The sequence below is a fragment of the Apiospora aurea genome (assembly GCF_038362705.1).
Source record: "Apiospora aurea strain CBS 24483 chromosome Unknown utg000006l_segment0_segment0, whole genome shotgun sequence".
Classification (NCBI taxonomy): Eukaryota; Fungi; Ascomycota; class Sordariomycetes; order Amphisphaeriales; family Apiosporaceae; genus Apiospora; species Apiospora aurea.
This window is the reverse complement of record NW_027117393.1, coordinates 5,391,567-5,417,741: the sequence shown is the minus strand read 5'-3', so window position 1 is coordinate 5,417,741 and position 26,175 is coordinate 5,391,567. Positions and strand designations below refer to the sequence as shown.

The 26,175-nt window shown below is 58.1% G+C and overlaps 12 protein-coding genes across 12 annotated transcripts; 8 read left to right on the top strand and 4 right to left on the bottom strand.

Moving 5' to 3' along the window:
• Positions 1-673: 673 nt before the first annotated feature.
• Positions 674-4,497, top strand: PG986_010291 (uncharacterized protein; the record flags this gene model as incomplete). Its single annotated transcript, XM_066846513.1, has 5 exons — positions 674-876; positions 926-2,334; positions 2,572-3,178; positions 3,244-4,290; positions 4,347-4,497. 5 exons carry the CDS (start codon positions 674-676, stop codon positions 4,495-4,497), a joined length of 3,417 nt encoding a protein of 1,138 aa, XP_066698911.1.
• A 1,046-nt stretch (positions 4,498-5,543) lies between these two features.
• PG986_010290 (uncharacterized protein) lies at positions 5,544-6,438 on the bottom strand (the record flags this gene model as incomplete). The annotated part of the gene is made up of 2 exons (XM_066846512.1): positions 5,544-5,984; positions 6,043-6,438. The coding sequence occupies 2 exons, from the start codon at positions 6,436-6,438 to the stop codon at positions 5,544-5,546; spliced, it is 837 nt and encodes a 278-aa protein (XP_066698910.1).
• A 2,832-nt stretch (positions 6,439-9,270) lies between these two features.
• PG986_010289 (uncharacterized protein) lies at positions 9,271-10,004 on the top strand (the record flags this gene model as incomplete). Its single annotated transcript, XM_066846511.1, has 4 exons — positions 9,271-9,366; positions 9,405-9,598; positions 9,666-9,787; positions 9,862-10,004. 4 exons carry the CDS (start codon positions 9,271-9,273, stop codon positions 10,002-10,004), a joined length of 555 nt encoding a protein of 184 aa, XP_066698909.1.
• A 427-nt stretch (positions 10,005-10,431) lies between these two features.
• Positions 10,432-11,223, bottom strand: PG986_010288 (uncharacterized protein; the record flags this gene model as incomplete). Its single annotated transcript, XM_066846510.1, has 1 exon — positions 10,432-11,223. The coding sequence occupies one exon, from the start codon at positions 11,221-11,223 to the stop codon at positions 10,432-10,434; it is 792 nt and encodes a 263-aa protein (XP_066698908.1).
• Positions 11,224-13,796: 2,573 nt separating this feature from the next.
• PG986_010287 (subtilisin-like protein) lies at positions 13,797-15,399 on the top strand (the record flags this gene model as incomplete). The annotated part of the gene is made up of 3 exons (XM_066846509.1): positions 13,797-14,435; positions 14,582-14,893; positions 14,980-15,399. 3 exons carry the CDS (start codon positions 13,797-13,799, stop codon positions 15,397-15,399), a joined length of 1,371 nt encoding a protein of 456 aa, XP_066698907.1.
• A 382-nt stretch (positions 15,400-15,781) lies between these two features.
• Positions 15,782-16,373, bottom strand: PG986_010286 (uncharacterized protein; the record flags this gene model as incomplete). The annotated part of the gene is made up of 3 exons (XM_066846508.1): positions 15,782-15,849; positions 15,927-16,075; positions 16,180-16,373. 3 exons carry the CDS (start codon positions 16,371-16,373, stop codon positions 15,782-15,784), a joined length of 411 nt encoding a protein of 136 aa, XP_066698906.1.
• Positions 16,374-16,829: 456 nt separating this feature from the next.
• Positions 16,830-17,233, bottom strand: PG986_010285 (uncharacterized protein; the record flags this gene model as incomplete). The annotated part of the gene is made up of 2 exons (XM_066846507.1): positions 16,830-16,995; positions 17,055-17,233. The coding sequence occupies 2 exons, from the start codon at positions 17,231-17,233 to the stop codon at positions 16,830-16,832; spliced, it is 345 nt and encodes a 114-aa protein (XP_066698905.1).
• A 1,021-nt stretch (positions 17,234-18,254) lies between these two features.
• Positions 18,255-19,454, top strand: PG986_010284 (Six-hairpin glycosidase; the record flags this gene model as incomplete). Its single annotated transcript, XM_066846506.1, has 1 exon — positions 18,255-19,454. The coding sequence occupies one exon, from the start codon at positions 18,255-18,257 to the stop codon at positions 19,452-19,454; it is 1,200 nt and encodes a 399-aa protein (XP_066698904.1).
• A 566-nt stretch (positions 19,455-20,020) lies between these two features.
• On the top strand, positions 20,021-21,631 carry PG986_010283 (uncharacterized protein; the record flags this gene model as incomplete). Its single annotated transcript, XM_066846505.1, has 3 exons — positions 20,021-20,372; positions 20,422-20,506; positions 20,584-21,631. The coding sequence occupies 3 exons, from the start codon at positions 20,021-20,023 to the stop codon at positions 21,629-21,631; spliced, it is 1,485 nt and encodes a 494-aa protein (XP_066698903.1).
• Positions 21,632-22,099: 468 nt separating this feature from the next.
• On the top strand, positions 22,100-22,498 carry PG986_010282 (uncharacterized protein; the record flags this gene model as incomplete). Its single annotated transcript, XM_066846504.1, has 1 exon — positions 22,100-22,498. One exon carries the CDS (start codon positions 22,100-22,102, stop codon positions 22,496-22,498), a length of 399 nt encoding a protein of 132 aa, XP_066698902.1.
• A 1,807-nt stretch (positions 22,499-24,305) lies between these two features.
• PG986_010281 (uncharacterized protein) lies at positions 24,306-24,494 on the top strand (the record flags this gene model as incomplete). The annotated part of the gene is made up of 1 exon (XM_066846503.1): positions 24,306-24,494. The coding sequence occupies one exon, from the start codon at positions 24,306-24,308 to the stop codon at positions 24,492-24,494; it is 189 nt and encodes a 62-aa protein (XP_066698901.1).
• A 556-nt stretch (positions 24,495-25,050) lies between these two features.
• PG986_010280 (uncharacterized protein) lies at positions 25,051-25,812 on the top strand (the record flags this gene model as incomplete). Its single annotated transcript, XM_066846502.1, has 2 exons — positions 25,051-25,353; positions 25,399-25,812. The coding sequence occupies 2 exons, from the start codon at positions 25,051-25,053 to the stop codon at positions 25,810-25,812; spliced, it is 717 nt and encodes a 238-aa protein (XP_066698900.1).
• Between the last annotated feature and the right edge of the window lie 363 nt (positions 25,813-26,175).

Sequence of the window (26,175 nt, the reverse complement as noted above, 5' to 3'; positions counted from 1 at the left end):
CATACCTCTTACTTACCTACTTACTACCACGACTACTACTACTTTCTGCGCGTATCACCAGCAGCAGCCGCAGCTTCGAGGTCGTCGCGTATTGTCTGGCTGTTGCATGTCCATTAGCCGTGCCTTGCCCGACCGAGTCCCGTGATCGTACGTAGCATGCTGCACCTCTTGGCCGTGTCTGTCCATGCGGTTTTGTTGAGGTTGCCCTAAAGAGACGGATTCGACCACGGAACGCCCGACTGGTGACGCTGGGATCGTCCATAAATCCAAAACCACCACCCCGAGAAAGAGAGTCGTGTTGTTGACGTCGCATACTACCTGTCGCCCGGATTTGTCGCCGACTTTACGAGACTCGACTTGAGCCCGACGAACGAAGAGGCAAGACGAATCAACGGTCGAGACCAAGAAAGCATTGGAGCTTGTCGGGTTTTGGGTGTGCCCCCCAAGTGTTTCCCAATCACGGGAGGGGGAAGTAAAAGAGCTGAGCTGCGAAAAGTAGGAGGGAAAGGAAAGGTACTTACAATTGCCTACAAAAGCCCGTAGCTGGTAGTTCGGGTTCCAGAAGCCGGGCCTGGTTTTTGGTTCGGTTTGGCCTTTGGGGGGGAGAGGACTGGGAACATTTCGAATATCCACACCGTCAATTCTTGGTTCGTTTGTTTTTTTCCCCGGCGCCATGGATTCACGACAGCCACTTCATCACCATCAACCACCACCACCACCGCACTTGCAGCAACCGCAACAACAGCCCATCGGCGTGCCTTTTGCTCGCACCGCCGGCGCCTCACCGCCCTACGGCCGCTCGCCATTCCCTCACGGCCCGAACCCTGCGACCACGCCCTCGCCCTACCCGCCTGCATCGCATCCGCAGGCGCATCCGTCCCCGACGAGTCCTGCAGGTTCCGTTGCCGCTGCATACGAGCACCAGCACCAGCACCAGCGCCACCCTTCGGACCCCGGCTTCTTCGCGCATCAAGCCGCCGCACGACCGACTTATGCCCCCCGAGCACCCCTCGCATCCCGTCCACACCCACTCGCGGCACCCGAGCACCTCGTCAATAGGCGCCCCGATCCATCGCAACATGGCGCCTCCTTCACCGCCCCCGACCTCGCAACAGCACCCGCAACAGGCGCAGCCGCCACCCCCGTCGCAGATGCCGCCCGCAGGCCACCCCATGAACCACTACGGACACCCGTCTGCGTCGCGAGGACCCCCCGTCAATCTGGGACCACCAAGCGCTTTCCCGGCGGGCCGAGAGCTTCCCGCGCTGAACTCCATCCCCAGGACAGGCAACGCTGGCGGAAGCATGTCGATATCCGCCATGCTCGGTGGCGGCGGCCCTCCTCACCGAGAATCGACACCCGGCCACCCGTCCAACCATACCGCCTTCCCTCCTCCGCCGACCACGACGGCGGCTGGGCCTGGTCCCGGGCCCGCCTATGCGAGCTCAGTGCATGCCTCGCCCAGGATGCAGAATGCGACCGAGTACAATGGCTATGCTCGAGGGCCGCAGACGCCGCCCGAACACATCCGCCCGTACGACGCGAGGGATCAAAGGGGCAGTGTGGCCGGCTCGCCTCCCCAGGCCATGTACGGGACACCCGAAGTGGCGCGCTTCGGCACGCCCCAGGCGTATCCCCAACGTGGGCCGCCCATGGGCCCCGGCGACGACAGGAGAGACCCGAGCGGGAGGATGCCCGCGGCCAGTGTGCCACCGAGGCCCAGCAGCCAGCCGAGGGCGTACGCCGCCGGCATGCCTGGGCGCCCGGTAGAAATGGGACGTGGACCCCCGCCGCAGCCTCAACCACAACCTGGCGAGCAGATGTTCGGACGCCGCGACGAGATGCGGCCTGGACAACAAGAATACAACCCCGAGCGGGTGCCGCGACCCATGTCGTTTGAAGAGCAGAGGAGGTTGATGGAGCGCGACCGCGAAATCCGAGATCAAATGGACAGAGAGGCCGAGTACCGCGAGAGGGAACGAATGGAGCGAGCCCGGTTCGAGGAGCAACAGCGACCGTTTATGGCAGAGAGGGAAAGGATGGAACGCGACAGGATGGACAGAGAGCGCGAGCTGGGCATGATGCGGGAGCACGGCATGAGGGAACGGACTTCTTCCGACCCGAACCACCCTCATGCGCAGCAGCGGCCTGTCGATTATGGTCCGCCAGGCCCCAACGGACACGGGCCGCCTCAGGGGCCGCCTCCATACGGCAGGATGGACCCGAGAGAAGCCGCGGCCTGGCAGCAGCAGCAGCAACAACAAGCACAGACACAACAACAAGCGCAACAGCAGCAACAGCAGCAGCGTCCTGGCTTCGACCAACCGCCACGAGGTCATTACGATCAGCAGTTCCCGGGCCAACGACCAAATGACTATCCCGTCACCAACGGCCCTGTCTATGACCGCTATCCAGCCCATGCGCAACCCCCCATGGAGCGATACCCGTCGGGCGGGCCCCCCACCGCAAGGCATGCCGATGCCCCAGCAGGGCCAAGCAGGACCGCCGCCCCCTCAGCCGTACGATTCTCCCGAGCGACATAGGTTTGCGCAAATGCCGCCGCATCAACAGCAGCAGCAGCAGCAACCCCCGCTCCACCAGCAGCATCGTCCGCGACCGAACGAAGAGGGCCCCCTCCGCCCTCGATAGCATACAACAATGGCGGCCAGGGCACCCTCCTCTACGAGCCTTCGCGGCAGCAGCCCCGTCCCATGGACGAGGGACAGGCACCTCCTTTGATGCGCCAGCAGTCCAACAACGGGCTCCTGGCCATCGGCGAGATCAACCGCAAGGGGCGTATTTCTCCCTTGCCACAGGCGGTGCAGGGCGCACAGCCGCAGCATCAAGGCCCGGCGGGGGAGCCTGGCATCAAGAGCGAATTCGGCCGCATGTTTTCTGGCATAGGAAGCGGTGCTAGCGGTCTGGGTTTCTCGAGTCCAGTGCTCTCGGGCGCCGCCATGCCCTTTACCAACTCGGGGCTCGCCCGACGCGACGATGTCGAGCCGCCTCACAACGAGGGGCCGCCCGAGCCGCCGGTCAAGGCCGTGCGGAAGCGCAACCGGAAACCCAAGGACGTCGACGGCAGCAAGGGCGAGGATGATGACAACAGCCCCGGCCGCAACACGCCGGTCGGCCGGGCCAAGCGGCCCAAGACCCACGCTCATCATCACCATCACCAGTACGTATCATTGTCGCGTCTCCCCCATATTGCACGTTCCCTACTAACTCTTCATGTTGAACAAGCCATCACCACCATCACCACCATGGGGCGGAGAGGACGACCTCTCCACTCCATGCCGGCAGCGCCCCGCTCAAGAACACGAAGTCGACCACGCCCATTCCGTCCCCGACCGGCCTGCCCAAGGACTTTGGCCTCACCCACAACCACCAGATACCCCGTTCCAACGGAGCTGGTCCGACCTCGGCCCCGAAACAGGCCGTCAGTACCACGCCCGTTATTGTCCCGAAGACGAAAAGGAGCGTGAACTCCCAAGCGGTTCTTGATAGCGTCGCACATAAGCCGCGCAAGCATCTCGGGGATGTCGTCTACGACTCGAGCCTCACGCCCGCCAAGCTCATGTCGCCGTCGCGATTCGGCTTCGCCTCGACGCCGCGTCCGCTGCCCATGGCGATGATCCGGGACAACGAGAACTCGACGCTCACGGTGAAGATCCCGCGGGCCCATCTTACGGCGGTGGCGCGCGAGGAGATCACGACGCGCCGCGCCATCTGGGGGACGGATGTCTACTCGGACGACAGCGACGTGGTGGCGGCGTGCATCCATGCCGGCTGGATTCGCGGGGAGTGGTCCAACGACATCGACACCGACCTGCTGGATCTGCGGGTGCCGCCGACCAAGGCCAAAGGCCGCAACGCGGCGCCGCCTGCTGCTGCTGACCAGGGCCCCCAGGAGGTTCTCACGTCGCCGCCGAGCACGGGACCGGTCCAGGTCCCCCACCACCGCGACCTGCACGTGACGCTGCTCATTCTGCCGGCGCTGGAGAAGTACGCGAGCAGTACCCGGTTCGGGATCCAGAGCCGCGAGTTTGGCGGCACGTACAACGGGCGCAAGAGCAGCCACGACGGCATCAGTTTCATGATCACGGCGATCCGCTGGGTCGACGGGGCGGCGCCGCAGAGCCGGCTTAGGGGCAAGGCGCGGCGCGAACGCATCCGGAAGGCGATGAGCGAGGTCCAGCGCGCCCACGTGCTCGACATCGGGGAGGAGACTCGAAGAAGCAGCTGCTGCAGAAGAAGTTGCCGCCGGCCCCGGCGACTGCGAAGGTTCCGGTCAGTAACGGCAATGCGGATGGCGATAAGGAGAACAGCCACCCCGTCAACGGCAGTAATGGGGTCGTGATGGACGCGAAACCGTCTTCGCCCCCGGCGGCCGAGAAAGCTCACCAAGAAGAAGCGCGGGAGCCCAGCAGTCATGCGGAAGGGCCTGCCAAGGTGGACGTCGTGCCGGCGGCAGCGGAAACCGCCAAGGCTGGGTAAAGGACGTTCCGGTGACCTTGTATCGTGCCGGCTGTTTAAACGAACAACATTCCGGTGGTGTTTTATTATAATGTGAAGAAAGAGATTGGGAGAGGGTGTGTATATATACGACGTCACATGAGAACAGACGGTTTCTTGGTTGGGCGATGTGCTATACGGACAGTAGGCACTCATCCATCTACTGCGGGCATGGCAGGGTAGGAGGGGATGATGGGACGGAGGGCAGAAGTTGATTGACTACGCATCATGGGTTCTCTCTCACTCCCCGCCAATCGTCAGCGATTTCAAAACTGCGTGTTGCTGTTGTTGTTGTTGTTGTTGTTGTTTTCTATTCGCGCGTGAGATACCTTAGTCAGGCTGGACTGGATGGTTCAACGGGTCATTCAGCATAGCGTGGGCGTTTTTACCTTATTTCCATCTTCGAACAAAATCAACTTATTTGAACGAATGAATACATATGGGCGCTTTCCGATTCGATTTCATGGTCTCTACCTCGCGTGTTGGATCACTCCTTTCCCTCATTGATTTTGTGACAGATGCATGAATGCCCGACATGTAGGAAAGAGTAAAAATGTGTGTGCGTTCTCTGCACAGCACTGCCATAGGCACTGTCTTTTCCACTTCGATGCGGCGCCACCTCGGGCCCGTTCACCGACGAGCTCATCTCATCTATGCGACATGAATGCGTCTTGTGCAGCAGGATGGGTCCATGGTCTTGAGTGGGTTGTCGGGTAGCTTGCTTGGGGCACAGCAGATGTGTGCCTTCTAGGTCATTAGCGAGATACAACAAATCCTGAGGGTTTCACGGGGGCATATACGATCTAGGTGTGTTGGTTTCATTTATCGTGTATTATCTGAGATTTCATTCTACTTCGCTAACCGTCGCTAAATAGAAGAGAAGGTGGTTCATCATAAGGCGTGCGTGTCTTGCAGGGGGTATCGGACGTGGCTAAAAGAATGATGCTGAAGTGTCTGTTTGTTTCTGCTGTAGCAGTCAGGCATGGAGATCGTCTGGCTACCACCAACTCTGCCCCTCGAGTCGGAGTCTAGAGCATCAGGGCACCGGCGACAACAGCAAAGGCAGCAGTGATGAAGCCGCTGAAGGCGTCGATGGTGGCGGCGGCCGACTTCTTGCCGTCCTTGGCGGCGGCGTTGTTGCTGGCCTCGGCCTGGGCCTTGTTGAGGGTCTTGCAGGTGTCCATGAGGGTCGAGTTGGCCATCATGGCGTCGAGCTGGGTCTGCCACTTGGCGGCCTTGTCCTGGAAGGCCTTGATCTTGGTCTCGTCGCCCTTGAACTTGGCCTCGAGCGCCGTCTGGTTCTTGGCCATCTCTTCGGTCTTCTGCATCGCCGCCATCTTGAAGCACTGCGCCTTGGTGTCCTGGACCGAGCAGAAGCTCGTCAGGGTGGCGTTGCCCTGCATGGCGCTGAGGTCGGCCTTGGCGGCGCTGGCCTTCTTCTTGAAGTCGTCGATCTTGGTTTGGTTGTTCTGTGGCGCGTTAGCTTTGGGGGTTGAGCATCGAGGGAAAGGGACGGAGGAAACACACCTTGAACTTGGCGGTGAGCTGGGTGTCGTTGCCGGCCATGGCGATCATCTTCTCGGCGAACTTCATCTTGCCGCACTCGCCCTTCTCGCGGGCCTCGGCGTTGATGGTGGCGCACTCGCCGACGAGGGTGGCGTTGGCCGTCATGGCCTTGAGCTTGGTCTCGGACTCGGCGACCTTCTGCTTGAAGTCGTCAATCTTGGTCTGGTTGTTGTTGAACTTGGCGGCCAGGGCCGTGTCGTTGGCGCCCAGCTGCGTGATCATCTCGAGCTTGGCCATCTGGAAACACTGCTTGCCGATGCTGTTGGCGCCCTTGTGGTCGCCGCCCTTGTTGTCGCCACCCTCGGCGGAGACGGCGATGGCCAGGATGGCCGAGACGAAGAGGTTGGACAACTGCATTCTGACGGGTGGAAACGTTGACAGTAGATCAAAGTAACAGATTGGTATATACAAACAAACAAACAAAAAGTGAGTCGGACCGGCGACGAAGAAGTGAAGATAATAAATAAAAGGGTATGAAGAATGTAAGAGTGGTCAATAGGATCCTGGACTAGCCGATGAGGAAGAAAGAGAGCCAAGCCAGGCAAAGAGGACGGACGAAGTCGTCTTATATGCAAAGGCGGCCCCTCGGCCATCGGCTGAGGCTCACCTCATGTTGTTTCTCTGCTAGTCGGAGACGGTTCGTCTCGGAACCGTTTCCCTCAGCAGTTCGACAAGTGCAGGCGGGCTGACAGCGTTTCAGACAAGCCACAAGGAAGTCGAGTCGTCGGCGTTTCGTCTTGGCGCCCGCCCCGGTGCGACGGTCCAGTGACGGTCGTCCCCATCGGCCAAAATAGTTAGTTACATCATCGCGACCCGGACAGGGCCAACCCTGCCGTCTTGGCGCAACTACCGAAACATTGGAAGGGGGACTGCACCTTTCGATGCCTTTTCGAGACGATGCGACGAAGAACGAACGAGGCGGGCCAATCAGGGGTCGCGCCGGCGCCTGGAAGTGGCCTTGTTTCGCGCTGAAACACCTCAGCGCCGACCCCTAGAAGCCCCCCAAAATAGCCAAAGTCAAAGCCAAGCAGCCAGGATATGCTGGCCTGCCACGTTCGGGACCGCAACTGGAAGCGAGCACCACGGCGCACCCAGGCACCGTAACGCATGGTCTGCCATGGGCTTCTCACGCGATGCTGGCCAGACGCGAGGATCCGCGCCCATCTCCCATTGGCCAAGACTTCAGATCCGGGGCAAATCATCGACCAGAATCATGACGGGTCGCACACTGATGAGGCGTCTGATTTGCTTCCAGGTTCTTTTCTTTTTTGCTTCCTCTTCCTGATCTGGCATCGCTCTCACTCCCGCCAATGCGCGTCCATCTCGACGTCTATCGATATCGATCTACTTTTGGTTTGGCTTCTTCGGCTGGTAGCACCACCACCGATGCGACCGTTACACACGGGCCCGCAGGTTGCGGTGGCCGGCCCTTTCCAACGGCCAGGCCATTCACTTGCATCGCGAGACGGCGACCTCGTCTCTGCCAATCATCGCCATCTGCCACCGCCCATGCTCCCATGGTAGTGGACACAAGTTGAGAAGAAGCAGAAGAAGAAGCTATATGGATATCTCCAGCCGTTTCACGTAACCACAGAGTAATAAGCATATAAAAGTATAACCACTGGGGCCACGACGCCAGCTTCGTCGGTCGGGCCCTCGGGAGAAAACCGAAAAGTGCCCGCGGCTGGGCTTCAGCCAGGCCCCCAGCTGTCCACAGGTTTCAGATATCACCAGAGCGGCTGGTCGCGAAATCGTGCGATCATGTCAGACTTGCTGCACATGGCCTGATATTGGGAGTTGCGGTTGGATATGTACAGGCTCTACCCAACTGTTATAATGTATGGTTCAAAATGTCTCCTTCCGCATTGCGGTCTCGTGCCGGAACGCTGGCACTTGCAGATGCCACAGCTGGTGTATCTTTCCAAGTCACCTTGACTGCGGTGGCCACATGTACAGAGCCTCGATGATGGGAAGTGACACTCAAGGGATACAAGCACAACCCCATCTACCTTCTCGGGACTGCAGCGCTCTCGGAGTCGTCAAAAGTGGCGGCACGCCATGTTTCTGTTCTGTGCTTGCCGGCGACAGTATCTTACCGCTGGATAGGAGAAGCCCAACCGACGCCCCAAGGTGGGAGCCCTCGCTGTCATCCCTTCTTTGTCCCTTTTCTCGGCGACTTGCATGGCCGCCTTGCTGGTCGGCACGGACCGAGGCAGCTCGAGCTCTACGACCCCTTTGCCTTCCTGGACCTGAACATAAAGGTGGGCAGCTGGGATCCGGTTCTCATACCTGCGTGTTCAAGATAAGATGCTCTTTCAATTCATCCCTTTGTCATTTCTCGCTTCTACTTGGTCGTAAGGAGGCAGCAATTGCCATGATCCCATTGGCCGTCTTTGATAGGGGCTGGCTACGGGTCTTCAGTGACCAGCGCCTTCGCAGACCTCCTGGTCTAGGAGAGCACGCTCCTGGACATCGGCGGCTTTGGGCTTGACCTAGATATTGAGATAACCCGCCGCCGCACCGGCTAATGCAGCGTGGTCGTCCGGTGCCACTGAAGCGGTCTCTACTTGATGGTGATTGTATCTCGAGAAAAGGAGGCTTAGGTGGGCGTGCATTGCCCTGGGCGTCTAGCCGGCACTTGCTCATACTATTATTACTACTTTTCGTTCGTATCTGGGATATATATAGCTCCAGGGTCATCGACCTCTGTTCGGGTGAGAGAAGCTACTTCTAGGCCGCAGACGAAAATGATGCAATGGATGCCCTTCACGTGCATATATTTGCGAGTACTATCGAACGCTCCAAAGACGAGAAGAATTCCTATAACCGACGCTGACTTGCAAGGACTGGCGTTGGACTTCTCAATTGGCCATGCATCGCTAAGCATCTGTCCTTGCCCGTGTGTGTCAAGATGAGCAACTCTGTGCAGGTCCTTCGGGCATGGATGTAGACGTGGAAGTCATGGCCTGGCCTGAACGCTTCAGGATGACGCAACTAGGGTCAACGAGTGTGTGCCTTCCTTACTTGCCCTCCAGTTAGCCTCGACCTATAATCCCATACCTTGGACTTTCCAACGAGACCGACTGTGCCATCTGGACAAACCAAAACCTGCCATCTTCCCACAGCTTGCAAACTCCCGTCCAACCCGCCCACGCTTCCAGAGCAGCAGCACTCGGTCATCATCACACCATGTCTCCTTCAGGATCCCTCTTCACCGCTACCGTCGCGGCCATCATGGCCATGATGATGGCCATGCTCGTCGTCAACATCGCCCTGCCCGTTGTTGTTACTGCTACTGCCGCCGACTCCCCGAAGACGCCCAGACCCCCGCCAAGAGAGGCATCGGCTGGCTGTACGACCACTGCGACGACGACTGGTCCATCATGCCGCCCTACTACTTCGTGGGCAAGTGCGACGCCCGACACCCCCCGGACGCCCGAACCTGGCTCACCATCGACCTGACCGGCTGCTACACCGTGACCGACGACGGAGAACTCTCGGTCGACAACCAGCGAGTGTAAGTATATCCCCTCCCCCCCTCTTTCGGACACCTACTGACTTGGTCCTGATTTGTTTTGGCCCAGTGGCGGCATGGGCAAACGATGTGACCGCTGCACTCGCTGCTCCGACCTCGACAAGGACGTCTGCATGATGTGTGTCTGCAACAAGACAGACAATACGCGACACTGGGCGGTCAAAGATCTTGGTATGTATCGTGCCTCCATGCCCGTTGCAGGCAGCAGTCCCGTCCCGGGCAACCTACTGATCTGAGAATTACAGACGACGATCTCTTCGACGATGTCGACCATGACCGCATCTTCTGCGGCGAGTGGTGGGGTGGTCCTTACTGCGGCTACCGCGGCCTGCCCCCCAAGCCGGCGATTCCTGGCCAGGCTGCCTACATCCCGACGCTGTGGCCTTGAGCAGGGGCAGGATACCGAGTGCCACAAGGGAAGAAAGGAGATGGAAGATGTGAAGATGGAGAGAATATAAGTCATTGACCTGGGGTAGCAGCCTCTGACGTAACAGACGAGGATCACTTGGTATGCATCTACTAGAGATCGATTGCCGTACCTTCACACTTGTTAATGGAATGGACGCATTGAACACCCAAGCCAGCTCGGGTACCGTGATCACCGTTTTCACTCTGGGACGAAGGGGCTTTCAAAGGCAATTGGTATCATTACATTGACGTCGTGTACAGTATGGGGTATCGTAAAAACATGAAAGCAAAACGTTGGCCAAGGCGTAAGCAACATCGTCTCAGTAGCCAACAAGCAGCGTGCAGGCCACCGCCACTCCTTCTCCTATACGGCCAAGAAGCGATTCATCACAGAATCGTCACAATCATCACTCCAACCAAGCCCAGCTCATCAACACCCGCCCGCTGGCCTCGGGCGCCAGCTGCGTGAAGACGCTGATGGTGGTGTCCAGGTCCGCCGGCTGGCAGCCCGTGCAGCGATCCACGACGGTGACATCAACGGAACGATTGCCACCTCCGGCGCCGCCTTCTTCCTTGTAGTCCCGCTGGATGCGGATCTTCTTGCCGCAGAGCGGGTTCGCGTTCGGGTTGCCGCCGCCGTCGCGGTTCGCGCCCGCGGCGTCGAAAGTGATGTGGCTGACGGAGACGATGGCGTCGCTGTCGGTCGAGGTGATGCCGCACGCGCCCAGGCCCGGGCCGTAGTAGGTCAGGTCGCCGGTGAAGACGCCGTGGTTGGAGGGCAGCGGCAGCTTCTCGGTTCTGGAGTGCTTGTGGGACAGGCCGACGCCGAGGCCGATGGCGAGGGCGAGCACGACGACAAGCAGCAGGGCGGCGAGGCAGAGCAGGAGGAAGCGGCGCGAGCGGCCGCCCAGGTACGTGCGGTGCGGGGGCAGGACGGCGTCGAGGCGTCGCTGCAGCGGGGATCGGATCGGTGGCCCTCCAGCAGCAGCAGCAGCAGCAGCAGCAGCTCCTTCATGTTGTTCTCCTTCTTTGGCGGGCGCGTGCTGGGTTCCGTCACTGGGTGCGCGAACGAACAGAGGGGCATTCCTGCGGCGAGGAAATTCCTTGATTCGGTCGAGAAGGGAGGCTCGGGGCGGGTGTGAGGGCGTCTCCCAGTCGGGAGTCTGGTAGACGGGCTCCGGGTGTCGAGGTTCGGCCATTGTTTCGGTTCGTATCGACTGATTTGTGTCTGACGGGAGAGACAAACAAAAATCGCAATCGGATAGGGCGTGCTCGCCGTCGGTCGGCGTCTGCTAATGGAATGAGGGGAAGTGTAAATGCCGTAGTGAGGACCTACCTGGCAGCGATTCCCATGGCGAGCAAGTGTCACACACGAGGAAGTGCAAGCCAAGAGTTGGCCATGGTTGGGCCATGGCTGGCGTGCAGAATCAAGGCCGTCGGCGCGCCGAATGATGTCTTGGTTGGGATGCCGACATGCAACAAACATGCCACTGCCAATGAAAGAGGGCTACGGTTACTGAGTACATGTACCTATGATGTAGTGGCCTGCCTGCTGATGAGCCACTGGGAACCAGCCACTAAGTTGACTGCCAGAAGCCTAGCCTAGGACGCCTGGAACCCCGGCAAGCTCAGGAACCAGGAACCGCCTGGGGCCCCGCTGTACGTAGTGGTACCTACTTAGGTTAGTGCTGTAGGCCAGGCACGGCTGGGCTTCCTAGGCTTCCTAGGCTTCTAGAGGCCTAGCTCGGCCAATAATGCGTGCCTCTATCTGCTGAAGTAGCCGCCAGTGCAGTCGGTCGGCAGTGGCGGATCTGCTCTCGCCACCATCGTCGTCGTCCCTCTGGCTCGACTGAATTCCGGACTTTGCATACATACATGTACGTACAGTAGGTAGGCAATTCAAGAAAACGAAGACTCCAAGGACGTTCGCTCATCGTCGGATGCATCGGGATTGCCCGGCGTGTGTTCAGTTGCCAATACGAAATCCGAATTTTACAAAGACAGCAAATCTATGCGCATGGCCTCGCAACCTCGTCGTGTCCCATCGTGTCGGGCACGAGTCGCAACCTTGCTTCTCCCGTACTGCCCGTCTCCCTGCCCGTCTGATTAGGAAATCTGGTAACAAGTGGTCTTCCCCATTCTAGGGGCCCAGGGCCCAGTGCACCAGGTTCATCTGGGTGGGCTTTCTTCTTGGCTTCCCCAGAGCTCATCTCCCTGTTCGCCCCTAAAGCCAGCGACCGGCCCCGATAGTGACCCCGGCATTGGGCAGCGACGTGGGTACCATCGCCAATCCTCATTAACCGCCCACGACCCAGACTGCTCTCTCGCCCATGCCGTCCGCACCATGCACCACGTGCTGTCAGGGAGTAGGGACTGATCCCTCCTGTTCTCGGCTGTGCTGCACGACACCTTGTTGGCTTTTCTAGGTAGGCCTCATGGGCGACTACTCCTGTTGGACTGACTCGGCAGCTTACCTTGGTCCTCCTGGCCGTTGGCGGCGATTTGATGGCACGGATTGCTCGCCATGACGTCGCGCAGCGATCCTTCATCAGACTTGCCGGGCCAAGAGAGGACGGCCAGCAAACAACAACTCTGATCGGGCAGCGAGGCCCCCGGGAAGCTTATGTAGAAGAAAGATAAGTGGGCGACCGTGATATCTAGGTGCCTGGAGCTTTGTCACCGGGCCCCGAAAGGGATCTACTCTGGCCTGACCCGGATTGGGGAGCCCGACTGCTTTGGCATCTGGATGCCGGTCCTCCCTAAACCGGCCAAGCTGCCCATGGATCTTCCCCGTGACGTTGCCTGTACCAAACACCTGGGTGGACAGGGTCTGATTGGGGAGGGACGATTCCCAGATTGCCTTCCACTAGTAGTATACCGGTCAGGGGCCAGGGGGTGCTGACAAAAGGTGGGGGGTTCCACCACGTCACAAGAGTCTTGTGCTGTGTGCCTACATATCTGCGCCGGCGCCAAGCAAGCAGCACGAAAAGGGTCTCGCGGCGGATGTTGGTATTCGGGAAAGCGCAGACTGCCCGTAAGCGAGACAGACCGTTATGCTTTACATGTCACTAAATCGGCTGTGCTGCGGGAGATCGTCCGGGCCGCGTGCTGAAGGTAGCACTGCCGTGTCTGCTTATACTCCCTTATACATACGCTCACGCCCAACGAAGCTGACGTTACATTGACGTGCAGAGGATGGTCGGTGAGCTGGAGCATGGGCCTTCTCCAAAGCGGTAAAGGACTGGCATCGGGCTATGCCATAAGCAATGATGTGCACAAGGAACCGCCATGCATCCACCCGAATCTGGTCGTCCTCATTTATTGGCCCACCCCTGCTCCATCATCTAGCATCTAAGTCAGCATCCTCGTGGGCTGGGCCGGCACCGCTTACCCCGGAACCTTCACCTGAGGATCGCCGCACGGGGCTCTGTCGGCATTTGCGCTTGGGAAGGGAAAGGAAGGCAAGGGGATAATGGAGGGTGGGCATATCGACACCGTGAGGGTCGAGGATGATGAGGCGTCCCCTACCCGTTCGTTCACTACGTATTACTTCGGCTTCCGTGGTCCCCAGGAAGAGAGTGGTGAGGTGGTTTTTTTTTTTTCTTTTTTTCCCCCCTTGACAAGACCGGGAACGGAAGACATAGCTCTTTCGAGATATAACTGCCGCGGCTGCCCACTATATCTTCATCTTTTCCGTGTTCCAGCGTGAAGGTAGGAGAGATCTCGGCTCCTGTTACCCTGAGGACGTATATCACCACATAATCTTAATATCATGGCTACCTCTTCCATCTTCCGGTCCACCCTCTCGGCCGCGCTCCTTCTGTTGCTGCTACCCTTGGGTCTCCAAGCCGCGCCTACGCCCGGACTCATCGTCGCGAACCCGGACGCCACCAATATCGTGCCCGACAGCTACATCCTCAAGTACAGAAAGGGCGTCAGCCATGAGGTCCTCCAACGGAGCCAGCAGTCGGCGCGGGACCTGATGCAGCTGTCGCGCCGCGGGGCCGCCGCCACGATAGCCTCCGACGCCGCCGCCCCAGCCAACCTCCTCGCCGACGCCGCCTCCCCCTTCCTGCTCCACTTCTTCAACATCAGCAGCAGCTTCCACGGCGCCCACGTCCAGGCCGACCACTCGACGGTCCGCCGCATCTCCCAGGACCCGGCCGTCGAGTACGTCCTCTACGACACGTACGTCACCAACGCCGGTTCGGCCGTCCGCCAGCCCGACGCCGTGTCCAGCCTGGCCCGCATCTCGCAGTCGGAGCCGCTGCAGAGCAAGGAGGGCGACTACACGTACGACGAGTCGGCCGGCGAGGGGGTTACGGTTTACATCATCGACTCGGGCATCTACGTCGACCACCCGGACTTTGAGGGGCGCGCGCATCACGGGTACAACGCCTTCGACAAGGACGTAAGTATAACCTGCTCCTCGGCTTTCTCCTTCCCGTTTTCGGCCGGGCCTCTTTGGCTTTTGGTACCAGATTTCGAGGTTGTGTAAAGGAGGAAGAAGATGAAAGAAGGAGGGACAGAAGGAGCTAACAATCACATCCCTTCTAGTCCAACTCCCACGATGACAACGGCCACGGCACCAACGTCGCCGGCATCGTCGGCAGCGCGACCTTCGGCGTGGCCAAGAAGGCGGAGCTGGTGGCGGTGAAAGTGCTCGACTCGCAGAGCTGGGGCACCTGGTCCGGCATCATCGACGGCATGCAGTGGGCGGCCGACGACGCCAAGACGCGCCGCCGCAACGTCGGCCGCGCCATCATCAACATGTCCATCCAGAGCGACCGCGTCGACGCCATGAACGACATGCTCGAAGCCATCCACGACGACGGCATCCCCGTGGTTGTGTGTGCGGGGAACTACAACGTGAGTCTGACTCTACCCCTTGAAGTAGGACCTCGACAGTAGAACACACTGGCTAAGAAAAAGGGGAACACCTCGGGGTAATACAGAAAGACGCCTCCACTGTCTCGCCTGCATCGGCACCATCTGCCATCACCGTCGGCGCCATCGACGAAAACGACAACAAGGCTGACTTCTCCGACTATGGCGAGGACGTCGACATCTTCGCGCCCGGCGTCAAGGTCGTCAGCTTGTCGCACAACGGCGGCACGAGTACCTACACCGGCACCAGTCAAGGTGAGTCCCTATTCCAAGCCAGTATGCATGATGATGAAACTGACCTTGTTCCCAATACAAAAGCCGCACCCCACGTTGCTGGCATCGCCGCTCTGCTGATGAGCTCGGAAGGCCTCAAGGACCCGGACGAAATCGCGTCAAGGATTCGCAGCATGGCTTCCGATATGGGAGCCGAGGTCCAGGCGAACGCCCAAGGTACATCGAATCTCATCGCGAATAACGGTTTCTATTAAGCGGTAGCGAATACCGTATTGCATTTGGGTTGATGATGTCCTTTTGGCATGGCGTTGTTGTAACTTTGTAATGTTCTCATGTTTTGTCTTCTCTACGGCGTTGGGATGACACGAGGAAAATACCAGATAATGAAACTGCATGTGGTCAAGGGTTTCTGCCACAGGAATTGAGCTTTCGGTTTCGCGAGAAATATGCACACGCGCTTCGCGATGGTCTTTGATTGCTGCCTCTCCTTTATCACACGACTTGTTCATCTCCCGTGCTCGAATCTGTCAGGCCATGCAAAGAAGCTGCCCGGTGACAAATCATCCATCACTGCTGTTCTCTCCAACATAGAATCAGCAAACCTCGAGCGGGAGTTTCAGTCAGCGAGGCCGGTGTTCAGCACTGTTGGGTGGTGGTGTTGAAGCAGGCCACCCAGCCGTTGTCCTCGACGGACATGGTGTCGTCTGTAACACCGTGTTATAGATTAGTCCCTTGCTTTATTCGGGGGATATCCGAGATGATGGATGAACGATCGACGTACTAAGGTTGATGGTAGTAGGTACCATGTCGCCGTTGTCGCCTCTGCAGTGGCAGGACATGGCGAAATTGTCAATGGTGCATTGATCGCAGTTCCGCAGGCCTTTTCCGCCCTCTTGCGGCTGGAGTTGGCCATTGACTTCGGCAAAGCATCTGCGCGCGCACCACGGTCAGTATCGTGTTCCCTCTCACAAGCAAACCGGCTCGACGCCGGGTTGGGAGGGTAGATGGGGTTCGGGAATCAAGAAGAAACTGACTCGTCGAGATACATCAGGCTGCAGACAAGATTTTGTTCCTTGTCATAACAGTTTCCGCGGAGGAACCAGACCCAGTGTCCGGGGTTCCAGAGGCTCACGCCTGCGCAATCCTGTCCGACAGAGCCAAGATCGGCAGAAGCGAAGCGGGCGGCAAGAGCCGTAATGGAGGCAGCGATGTAGGCACAGGTCTGCATGGTGACTTGCGGGTAGATTGGGATAACGGTCGGTGGTATTTGCAGAAGGAATTGGGGCGTAAAAGGACTGTTGAGTCGTATGTATTATGGAAAGCAAAGAGAAAAACGGCCAGAGGGGTGGGTGGTGGCCGTTGCCGACCGACTAAATACAAGTCCAGTGAAATTCAGCAAACGCCCACCCTGTCGTCGTGATGAAGCCGTATGGCAAGTTCATTCACTTCTATCACCAGGAATACGGATGGGCATGTTCTATTACTCGAATACGTCAGGCTCTACTGCCATAGCATATAATGCCGCTTGATGACAATGTCTTAGTCAGATCCACGCGAAAACGCCTAATCGACAGCTGATCGAGACATATAGTTCCCTCACTTCGAGTCGGCGCACTTGACGCCGTCCAGGCCGAAGCAACCCAAGTAGCCGTCATGGTCAGTTGAAAGAAGCTGCCGGCTAATGTCAAGACGACTTACCCAAGCCACGCTCGGTCGTGTAGTAGTAGCCGTTCTTGTCCTTGCAGTCGCAGGTCAGGCGAAGCTGGTCGGTGACGCAGTTCTTGCACTTGACGAGGCCATGGCCCCACTCCTCGGGCTGGAGTGCGCCATCGTCATCGACCGCGTAGCAGCTGTTGATCATGTCAGTCACTGCGGCAGCTCGAGGAAGGTTGAGTTGGGGAAAACCTACGAATCCAGAGAGGCGTAGCTGCAGACACTGTTGCCCTTGTTGTCCAGGCAGTGTCCCTTGAGGTACCAGACCTGAGGTGCCGGATTCCAGATCTCCCATTCCGAGCACGTGTTCTCGATGGGGCCGTCGGCAAAGGCGAGGCCGACGACGAGAGCAAGGAGGTATGCGAAGATCTGCATGGCGGTCGTGGGCAGAAGGATTGACGAAGGGGAATTGGTTGATGTTTGGTGGGATTGGGAAAAGGGGATTGAAGATTGAAGGGTGTGTTATTAGGCGGCCGAACAATGTGGTGTGTTGTGGTTGTGGCTGAGAGCAATGGTAGTTGAGAACTGGTTAAATGGGCGTGCAACTGCGGTGAATACAGTTAGGATGAGATCCACTGAATGCTGGAGCGATGTCTTCGGTGCTGAGGCCGGCGGCTCACGGCGTCGGGTTGACTTTTGACAGGTCAAAGTAGCGACATCAAGCCCGGAACGAAAATTCGTCACTGCTTTGATCTTCCATGACTGAAATCACACCAGCATGGGCGTAATTGCCAAGTCACGATTGGCCAATACAGCACGTCAATAATAGTATCTGGCTATATTTCTTGATACTGTACGCGTGCATGTCTCCTCTGAGTCTGGTGTGCAGTAGTTGTACTCACATACTGCTGAAACGCACCGGATCAAGTCCAATATGATCTCTTGCTATTGTTCCTGGAACGGGTAAGTTTCTAGGACGAGGGGTATTCCATCTATGCCAACACACATGGTAAAGGCGTTAAATGGGAATCTTGCTTACTCGGACAGTCTTTTGGTATAGTAAGACCTGGCTATCAACCCCTGTCACCCCGAATATAGGTCGATCATGGCCGATGCGCGCAATCCCGAAGCGGCCCTCGAGTGGGGGCCGTGGCTAATAATAGAAGAAGCTGCCGATAAACTAATCAGATCCGACTAGACGAGGGCCAGTGAGTGCCTTGCATTGGTGTTACTACAGCCTGTGCGCCTGCAATATGAATCCCTGGCATGGTATCAGGCCCGGCAAGTCTTACTGCGCCGGCGACCATTCCGTCGGGCCGCACGAACGCCCCTGATAAGGCTGGGACCGGGGCCATCACGACTATATATGCACCAGCTGATCTGCAACGAAAAGGAGCATTGGCGTTTCCGCACATATCAGTTTCCCAACTGCTCTTGGGCTCTTTTGGCAGATAGGATGCGGTCATCGCTTTTCTTCCTGGCAGCCCTCTGCTTAGAGAGCATAGTTGCCCTCCCACAGACAGGCATTATCGCCTCAACAACAGCTGCTCAGCATACCCAAGTCAACAACAAAGCGAGTATCTACCAGGACCACGCCGAGGCTGCCTTGGAGAGATTGCAGCAGTGGTACAACCATGATACCGGGTTGTGGACCAGCTACAGCCCGTCCTGGTGGCAGTCAGCCAACGCACTGACGACGCTGATCGACATGGTGCAGATCGGCAGCCCCAAAGCCAAGAAGATCGCCGACACGGTGATCCCCCACACCTTTCAAGCGGCCGGCGCCTTCAACGTCCGGGAGGGCCACCGACTCAAACGCGCCGCCGCCGTCGACAACACGAAGGAAGAAAAGAACCCCTACAGCAACGGATACTACGACGACATGGGCTGGTGGGCTATGACCTGGATCAAAGCCTACGACGTGACTGGCAACAAGACGTACCTCGCGACCGCCGAGGCCCTCTTTGCGGACATGACGACGGGCTGGGGCACCAACTGCTCGGCCGAGGGAATGTGGTGGGACAAGCAGCACACGCACGTCGACCCCATCGCCGACACGCTCTTCATCGAGGTGGCCGCCTGGCTCGCGAACCGGGTCCAGGCCGACAAGAAGAGCCGCTACGCCGACTGGGCCGTCCGGGCCTGGGACGGGTTCAGGCGCAGTCCAATGTACGTGTCTGGAGAGCACTACGTAACGGCGGGCATCAGCGTCCAGACGTGTCGGCTGGGCAAGAACCCGCACGGGTACACGTACTCGAACGGGGCGCTGGTGAGCGGGCTGGTGGCACTGTCCATTGCGACGGGCAACCGGGACTACCTCCAAGAAGCCCACAAGGTCGCGCACACGATCATGAAGATCATGTCCAAGGACGGCGTGCTGCGCGAGCCTAACATAAATCAGGCGCACCCGGGCCAGGCGGCGCCGCAGTTCAAGGGCGTGTTTATGCGCGGGCTCATGCGCCTGCACGCCGCGGACCCCCGGCCGGAGTACCGCGAGTTCGCGCAGCGGTGCGCGGACAGTATTTGGGACAAGAACCGGCAAGGCGCCGCGGAGCTGGGTCCGGACTGGAACGGGCCATTCCATGGGCCCGCGAACGCGAGCCCGCATAGTTCGGCGATGGACGGGCTTGCGGCGGCGTGGAGGATGACGGAGTGAGGGACAGGAAAGGGGAAAGCAGGGCCTAGGTGCCAGGCCATCTGGCCAAGCTTCTTGTCTAACATGTTGGCTCTTCCCGGAGACTATCCCCTTCAGGGCAATGGGCTCGGATAGTGCGCGAGCCAGACAGCTACTCAATCAGACATTATAGTGTGAGCAACGCTTTCACCCAGAAGTATATAACGGTTTGTAGAGATGTTGGGTAAGCCGTAGGCAAATCCGTCATTCGGCTCCTCAAGCCCTTCCGCAATGTCACTCACACTGATGGCCAATGTTTACTGTCACACGCTGTAACAGTAAAAAGAGAACGACTCAAAGGAAAAAGGAACATCGCGGCACAGGCTGCCCTCCTAAACGATGCCCGGGGTCGCCGGACCGACTAGCGCGGAACAACAATTGAGCCGCCAGTGGAACAGGACTAGGTTCTAGGCAACAACAGGGGCGGCATCCACCAGCCGATTTTCTGCGCTTATATCTTCTGCCGTTGGCCCGCCCCTGGCCTCTGCTTACTACTGACTCGGGGCAACGCGAACTCTCCTTGAAAGTCCGGCCCAACTAGCCCCGGAATGGCGTGGCCGAACCTCTATACTCTCTCGTTTTGGGCTATAATCGTTGCCTGGTGGTACGCGACATGGTGCGAACACTGGAAGGGCTCTCACACCCGGGCCCCCGTGAACTACGCTCGTTGCGCCGAGCTTCACAACCAGATCCTGGATCTCGGAACCCGGAAGCAGCTCGCCCTGGGTGATGGCAGCAGCAACCCGAACCCGACCAAGCCGCAAGTGCGCCAGCACCCGAACTGGTTCGAGCACTGGGGGAAACGCGCCGAAGCCGTGCGTCCTATGCTGTCGCCGGACCTGGTGGCTTTTCTCGAACGGGCCGGGGACGCGGGCGACGACCACTCCTTTTTTCTACTACGTCAATGGCATCGCGTCGCCCGAGGTCATGTTCGCCACCCAGGCAGCAGGCATGGTAGAAGACCCGGCTGACTGGACTCGCTACGTGACGCTGTACTCGGCCAACCTGCTGGCTTCCCATCCCGACGGTCTAGTGTGAGTAGACTACTCCCTGCAACGGGGCAGATTACAGAAACGTTGCGCGCGCTTAAAAGCTTACCGTCTGTGTCTAGATTCGACCAAAAGAAAGGCTTGGCCATTATGCAGATGGATATCATGGACGGGTTCGTCACCCAGAATGGGCGGCAGAAATGGTATCCTCTCGAGGTCGTCCTCGGCCAGTGGCTCGACATGATAGAAATGGGGAAGATACAGGCCGTCGCCGAGGGTGCGAGGACGAGATCGGAAAAGTTCGACCCGTGGGCCATAGTGGGATACAGCGAACGCCAGCTTGAAGAGACCTTGGAGGTCTGGGAGCAGCTCCTAATCGCCATTGAGGCTCGGATCCCGAACTATACGCCATCCAACGACTCCGCAACGCTTTTCGACGACAGCGAGATCGATCTGGAGGATGCCGGCGTGCTCCCCGGGTTCGTATCCGAGTTTGTGGCCAAGGCCCGCCGCCCCGCGTTCAACCACATCGCCCCGGGTCTCGGCCTCCGCGACGCCGAGTCCTTTGCCTTCCAGCAGCCCTTCCGCGCCGTCCCGCTTGTGTACCCCTACAACCGTCCGGAGTACCCGGGCAGCCCCACGACCCAGTTCCCCATCCTGCTCTTCGCCTCGTCCGAGGACCTTAGCTACGACGCGCCCCCTTCTTTCGGCGACGAGAGCATCTACAACCAAAACAACGACCACGTACCCCCCTTCGAGAAGCCCTGGAGCCAGGTCCGGTCTTACCCCGCGGGCCTCTACTTCACCCGGACGGACCAGGGCGGCCAGAACGTGTTCGAGGACGGCGTCCAGCTCGTGCTCCCCTTCGGGATCGGCGGGCGCGGGTATGCGCGCACGGCGGACGGGGCGCGGTTCGGCGAGAACCTCGAAGCCAAACAGGACCAGCCCGAGGGGCACGACAGTCACCACGAGCTCTTCCAGCTCGGGTACTCGCCGTTCGTGGCGTCGCACGAGGTAAGGCTGGTGCAGGTGCTCCGGGTCTGGGTCGGGCTGGTCGAGAGCGGGGCCTGGAAGGTCGGGCCAGAGGGGGTGTTGGGCGGGACGGAGAAGTGGCGGGAGGCGGACACGTGGTGGCATTGGAAGAAATACGTCGTGCCGATGAGTTGGTGATCATGGTAAATCTAAGTAGCATTTCAAGATAGTACAGAGCTTCAACTTGGGGCGCTCGTCGATTCCAAGAATATATAGCAATATCCATAGAAATGTAGTCGAGCCTGAGCGTGCCTTGTCGGGTCGCTTGATTGCTTCTCTGGCAAGATACCAGGGGATGCTGCTGGTCATACTTGTCTACCTAATCCATGGTTATTCCAATGCCACGCCTAGTAGCCACTGGCCTCACCACTGTCTCACGAATGGGACAGCTTCTAGTCTAAGCAATTCTTGCCATCGACAAAAGCCGCATCCAATAGCATCCACCTTGATGGCCATTGGCTCGTTCGCCTCTGCGGCATTGCAGGCAACAGGCTCGGAGCCTTTTACGTCATCTCCGTAATCACATCTACCTGCCCTTTGCATTTTGCTCACCCTATATCCGTCCACTCCACTCCAGGCACTGCGTATCTTCCCTTCTTCTACTTGATGAACACGAGGTTCCAGTCACGATCCACCCGCCAGCAGCAGCAACAACAATACCAACACCAACACCAAAACCACCAGCACCAGCACCATGGCCACCAACACGTTCGCGCCCCCGAGACCTACACCATCACCAACCAACGAACCAGCAGCAGCAACAGCACGGTGGCCAACTTTTCGTTTGGGGCGCTCATGTCCGTGCTGGCCATCATCACTGTCGCCGTCACCATTTGGATGGCCGGCCGAGGTAGGCAGGAGATGAAGGTCAAGATCTACGGCCTTGAGTCGCAGGACCGAGTCCACATCCAAGGTTGCGGATCTCGAGGCCTTTTCCCGATGTTCGTTTTCTTGTTCGAAAAATCAAATCTGTCCCACGGTTATTCTTGCGAGGACGGATCCTAGATCCCAAGTCGTTTGCCGCCCCGTCGCGTTGCGTACACGACACAGTTCTTTTCTGGAGTTCCAAGTTCCAACGGAGTAAAGCCCTGGGAACTCGTCAAGGAGCGAGCAGACGCAGCTAGTAAGCTGCACCGCTCAACTCACGCCAACCACCGTGAGACCTGACTTCCGTTGCACGGGCTGGGCCCTCTGGAGCGCCATCTGGGGCGCACTTTGGTGGACAAGGTAGGCCATCGGAAGGACTTCCTAGATACCTAGCAATGCAACTTCCAGGACCATTCTTAGACGGTTTAGGAGGCCTGGTCTTGGTCGATGTTACAGCTACAACCAGCGACTTGAATAATCACAGACGGATAGTTTTAGCCCAGCGGAATGCCTCCGTACATTCTACAGGCCATGATGGCTACCATCACTGCCGATTCGATGAGTCCTTTGAAGTCCCGGCTACCTGCGCCCCCGTTGGGTGGAAAGCGAGTCATTACAGCAAGTTATGGCAGTTGCGTGTCCAGAATAGTTGCCCACAGCGATTCATTTTCAGGCACCCATATCTAATCTGCTTTCTAGTCTAGACATGCGAAAGAGGCAATGTGCTTCGGAATCGAGATGCGCGCCATGGCTAGGGATGACCAAACAGTGACAGCCAGCCCCCTTTGCACCACGGCAACGCCCGCGGTCGAACTGGCTCTGAGGTAAGCAGACAAGACCATCTCGCTCGTCATATTTCCCGATAAGCATCTTACTGTAGTTTTGAAACCGGTGGTGGCTTAGGTAGTCATAGTAATCAAACATAGAAGCATATCTAATGGGGCTTGGACGGCCAGCATGCTATTTGCATCCAGGCACACATAATCACATGCTTCCCATGATCCTTTACCAGTTGATTCCATCTTTAAGTCAGGCATCGCCACCCTAACACGTCACTTTCCTATGCAGAGCCCAATGGTAATGCAATGGTACAGGTAGCCAACATCAGGCACTTGTTTTCCCGCCAGCATCCACATTTATAGCAAGCTACCGACTCATGCTATGGATACGTGTACTACGTGCTAAGTATATCTATCTCATGCAGGATGTGGCGGCCCGGGAGCCAAGACGCCAGATAGTCCGTCCACTATTAGTGACGAGCTGGCGCCGGGTCCAGCGCATCGGACTAGCCAGCTAGCACACGCCTGTTATCAAAGCCCCATCTCGGCTAGTGACGCGATGATCCTGTCAGATAGCAGGTAGCCGGGATGGCACAACGTCTTTTCGTCCCGTAGTTGCTCGCAGCCTAGCAAATGCTATTTCCCGCACAACTTGGATGGCCCCTGTGCCGATCCACGGGTTTCAACCCAAGAACGGCGTCAGGGCAGGGGTTGGCTACCTAGTAACGCTACAGCCATTCAGCAAACACGACGGGCATATATTGCTGGGCATCTCCCGTTCGTTAAGCCTGTCCTCTGCATCTGCAAGTCTATCAGTGTCCGTTTTCTTCCCTTCTCTTCAAATATTCATTCCCCACTCCCGAGCCTGGGAATTCACGCTCCTTTTTCTTCAACTGCCGACCACTCTTTCACGGCCCCGGCCACACGCGAGCTAGCATCGCCAGCTCCTTTACCTTCTTTCATTCAGCTTCAACTTGGCCGACTTGGGAAGCGAGCCGGCCTACGCCAGAGCCAGCCTACAATATCAACAAGTCACAACACTCAACACGTCGTAATTTCGCATCATTCGTATTGCACATACTCGGTTACGTACACACCACACAGCAGTCAGTAGCAAGAAATCGCCGTCCATCACACCGAACAGGAAGGCATAGGACCCAACAAACATGCCGCGCACTCTCCCGTACCGCCTACTATCCCAGCCGCAGCCCATGACGCCCCTCAAGGCACCCAACCCCCTGGGAAGCCATCCCCTGACGCCGCCGGCGCAACAGACGTCGCCCCGCCGGGCTCGATCGCCATTGCCGCAAATCCGCGTGACACCGCCGCCGTCTACTTCTCACTCGAGGATGTAAACGTGGTTATGCTGCTCCCACGGTATCCGCATAGGAAATGGAGAGAAGAAGGATTCAAATCACCACTTTATGTCTCAGATGGTAGATGATTGTGGGAATGCGGGACGTTCAGGTAGTGATGGTCTTGGCTGTTTCAATCGCTTTTACTCAGTGCAGATTCGACATCTGTGAGGCAGACAGGCAAGCAGGCAGGTAGGCAGATAAATGCCTTGCATTCACCCAAAAAGGACCAAAGAATGAAGAATACACCGGGGCTAGATACCCGTCGTAGATAGTACACCCCGTTGGTGTTATCACCGAGAAAATGCAAAACGATTCAACAATCAAGCCGAGTCACCGTTCGCAAGTAACGCCATCCCGTACCACAGTGAACGAAGTCACGCCTGTCTGCCATGCGAAGCACCCTTGATTCCTGCCATACAAGTCCTGGAATAAATCTATAAGTACATGGAGTAGCCAACGTCCTCCTACGCCTCAACTGCAGTCCAGACCTCTCGACCACTACAAGAGAAACCCACACCAACGCGTGAAAAGCAAACCCATCTCTTCCAACATCATGCCCTCCTCCGCCGAGTACCCCCAGCCCCAACTCCCCCGTCTCGGCCACCTCTACGGGCCCGCCCGCATCCTCGCCTACATCTGCCGCCCCGAGCCCCCCGAATTCCCCTTCATTTGCTCCCCATCAACAACATCAGCAACATCAGCATCCTCCTCAATCTTCTCCTCCAGCCACCGCCCACCATCGCCAGACCTCTACCCCGAACTCGAAATCCTCGACAACCTCTTCCTCCACATCTCCCCTTGGCGTCCCCACCCCCACAACACCCTCCGCGCCCTCGAGCGCGCCGTCTCCTCGGCCGTGGCCCGGCACCGCTACTGCTACTACGACGACTACCCCAACTAGCGCAGCTTCAGCGGCCGCCCCGGCCCTGCCGTCCTAGCATCAACAGCCGTCCGCGCCAGCGATATAAGAATCAACCTGCGTAGCACCGAGCCGCGGCCGACCGTCTTCGGCGATATGCGCCACTGCACCTCTTGGATGCGCCCCTTGAGCGCGCTGGGCGAGGACGAGCTCCGCGACGTGCTGGCCGGCATCGCGCGACGCCGCGAGGTCGCCGAGGTCATCGTGCTGTTGCGGCCGGCAGCTGTCGTCCGCGACAACGAGCCAGCTGGCGGTGAGGGCGGCGGCGGGGAAGATGGCCATGTATCTCCTAGCAGTTCCTCTTCTTTTGCCTCGTCAGATTCTACAGGCGTCGTACATGTCGACGACGACGACGATGACGAAGCCCCGCGTTTCCAGCTGGATCACCAGTGGTAGTAGTAAGTAGCACCAGCAGCTCAATGACATCCAAACAAGACGAGACAAGGCACATCACAGACAGAAACAGTTTTTGAATACGTAGAAAGGGTATGCACAACGATATATCCAAATGGTCCCAAAATCCCAGATAAGTACCTGGCCTATGTGAAAAAACAACCTTTCGTTCTCGCCTCGCCAGCTCCCATCCCCACGCGCCAAATGCCTTTTTCGCTTCACTGGCAACCTTTTTTCTTCCTCACCTTCCGGGGGTTCACAGCAACTCCTGGACTCTCTCGCATCTTGTCTCTTTCTCTCTCTTCTCTCGCGGAACGATGCAGAAAACAACGATGTAACACACAGGGTAGTAGTAGTAAGTAGCAG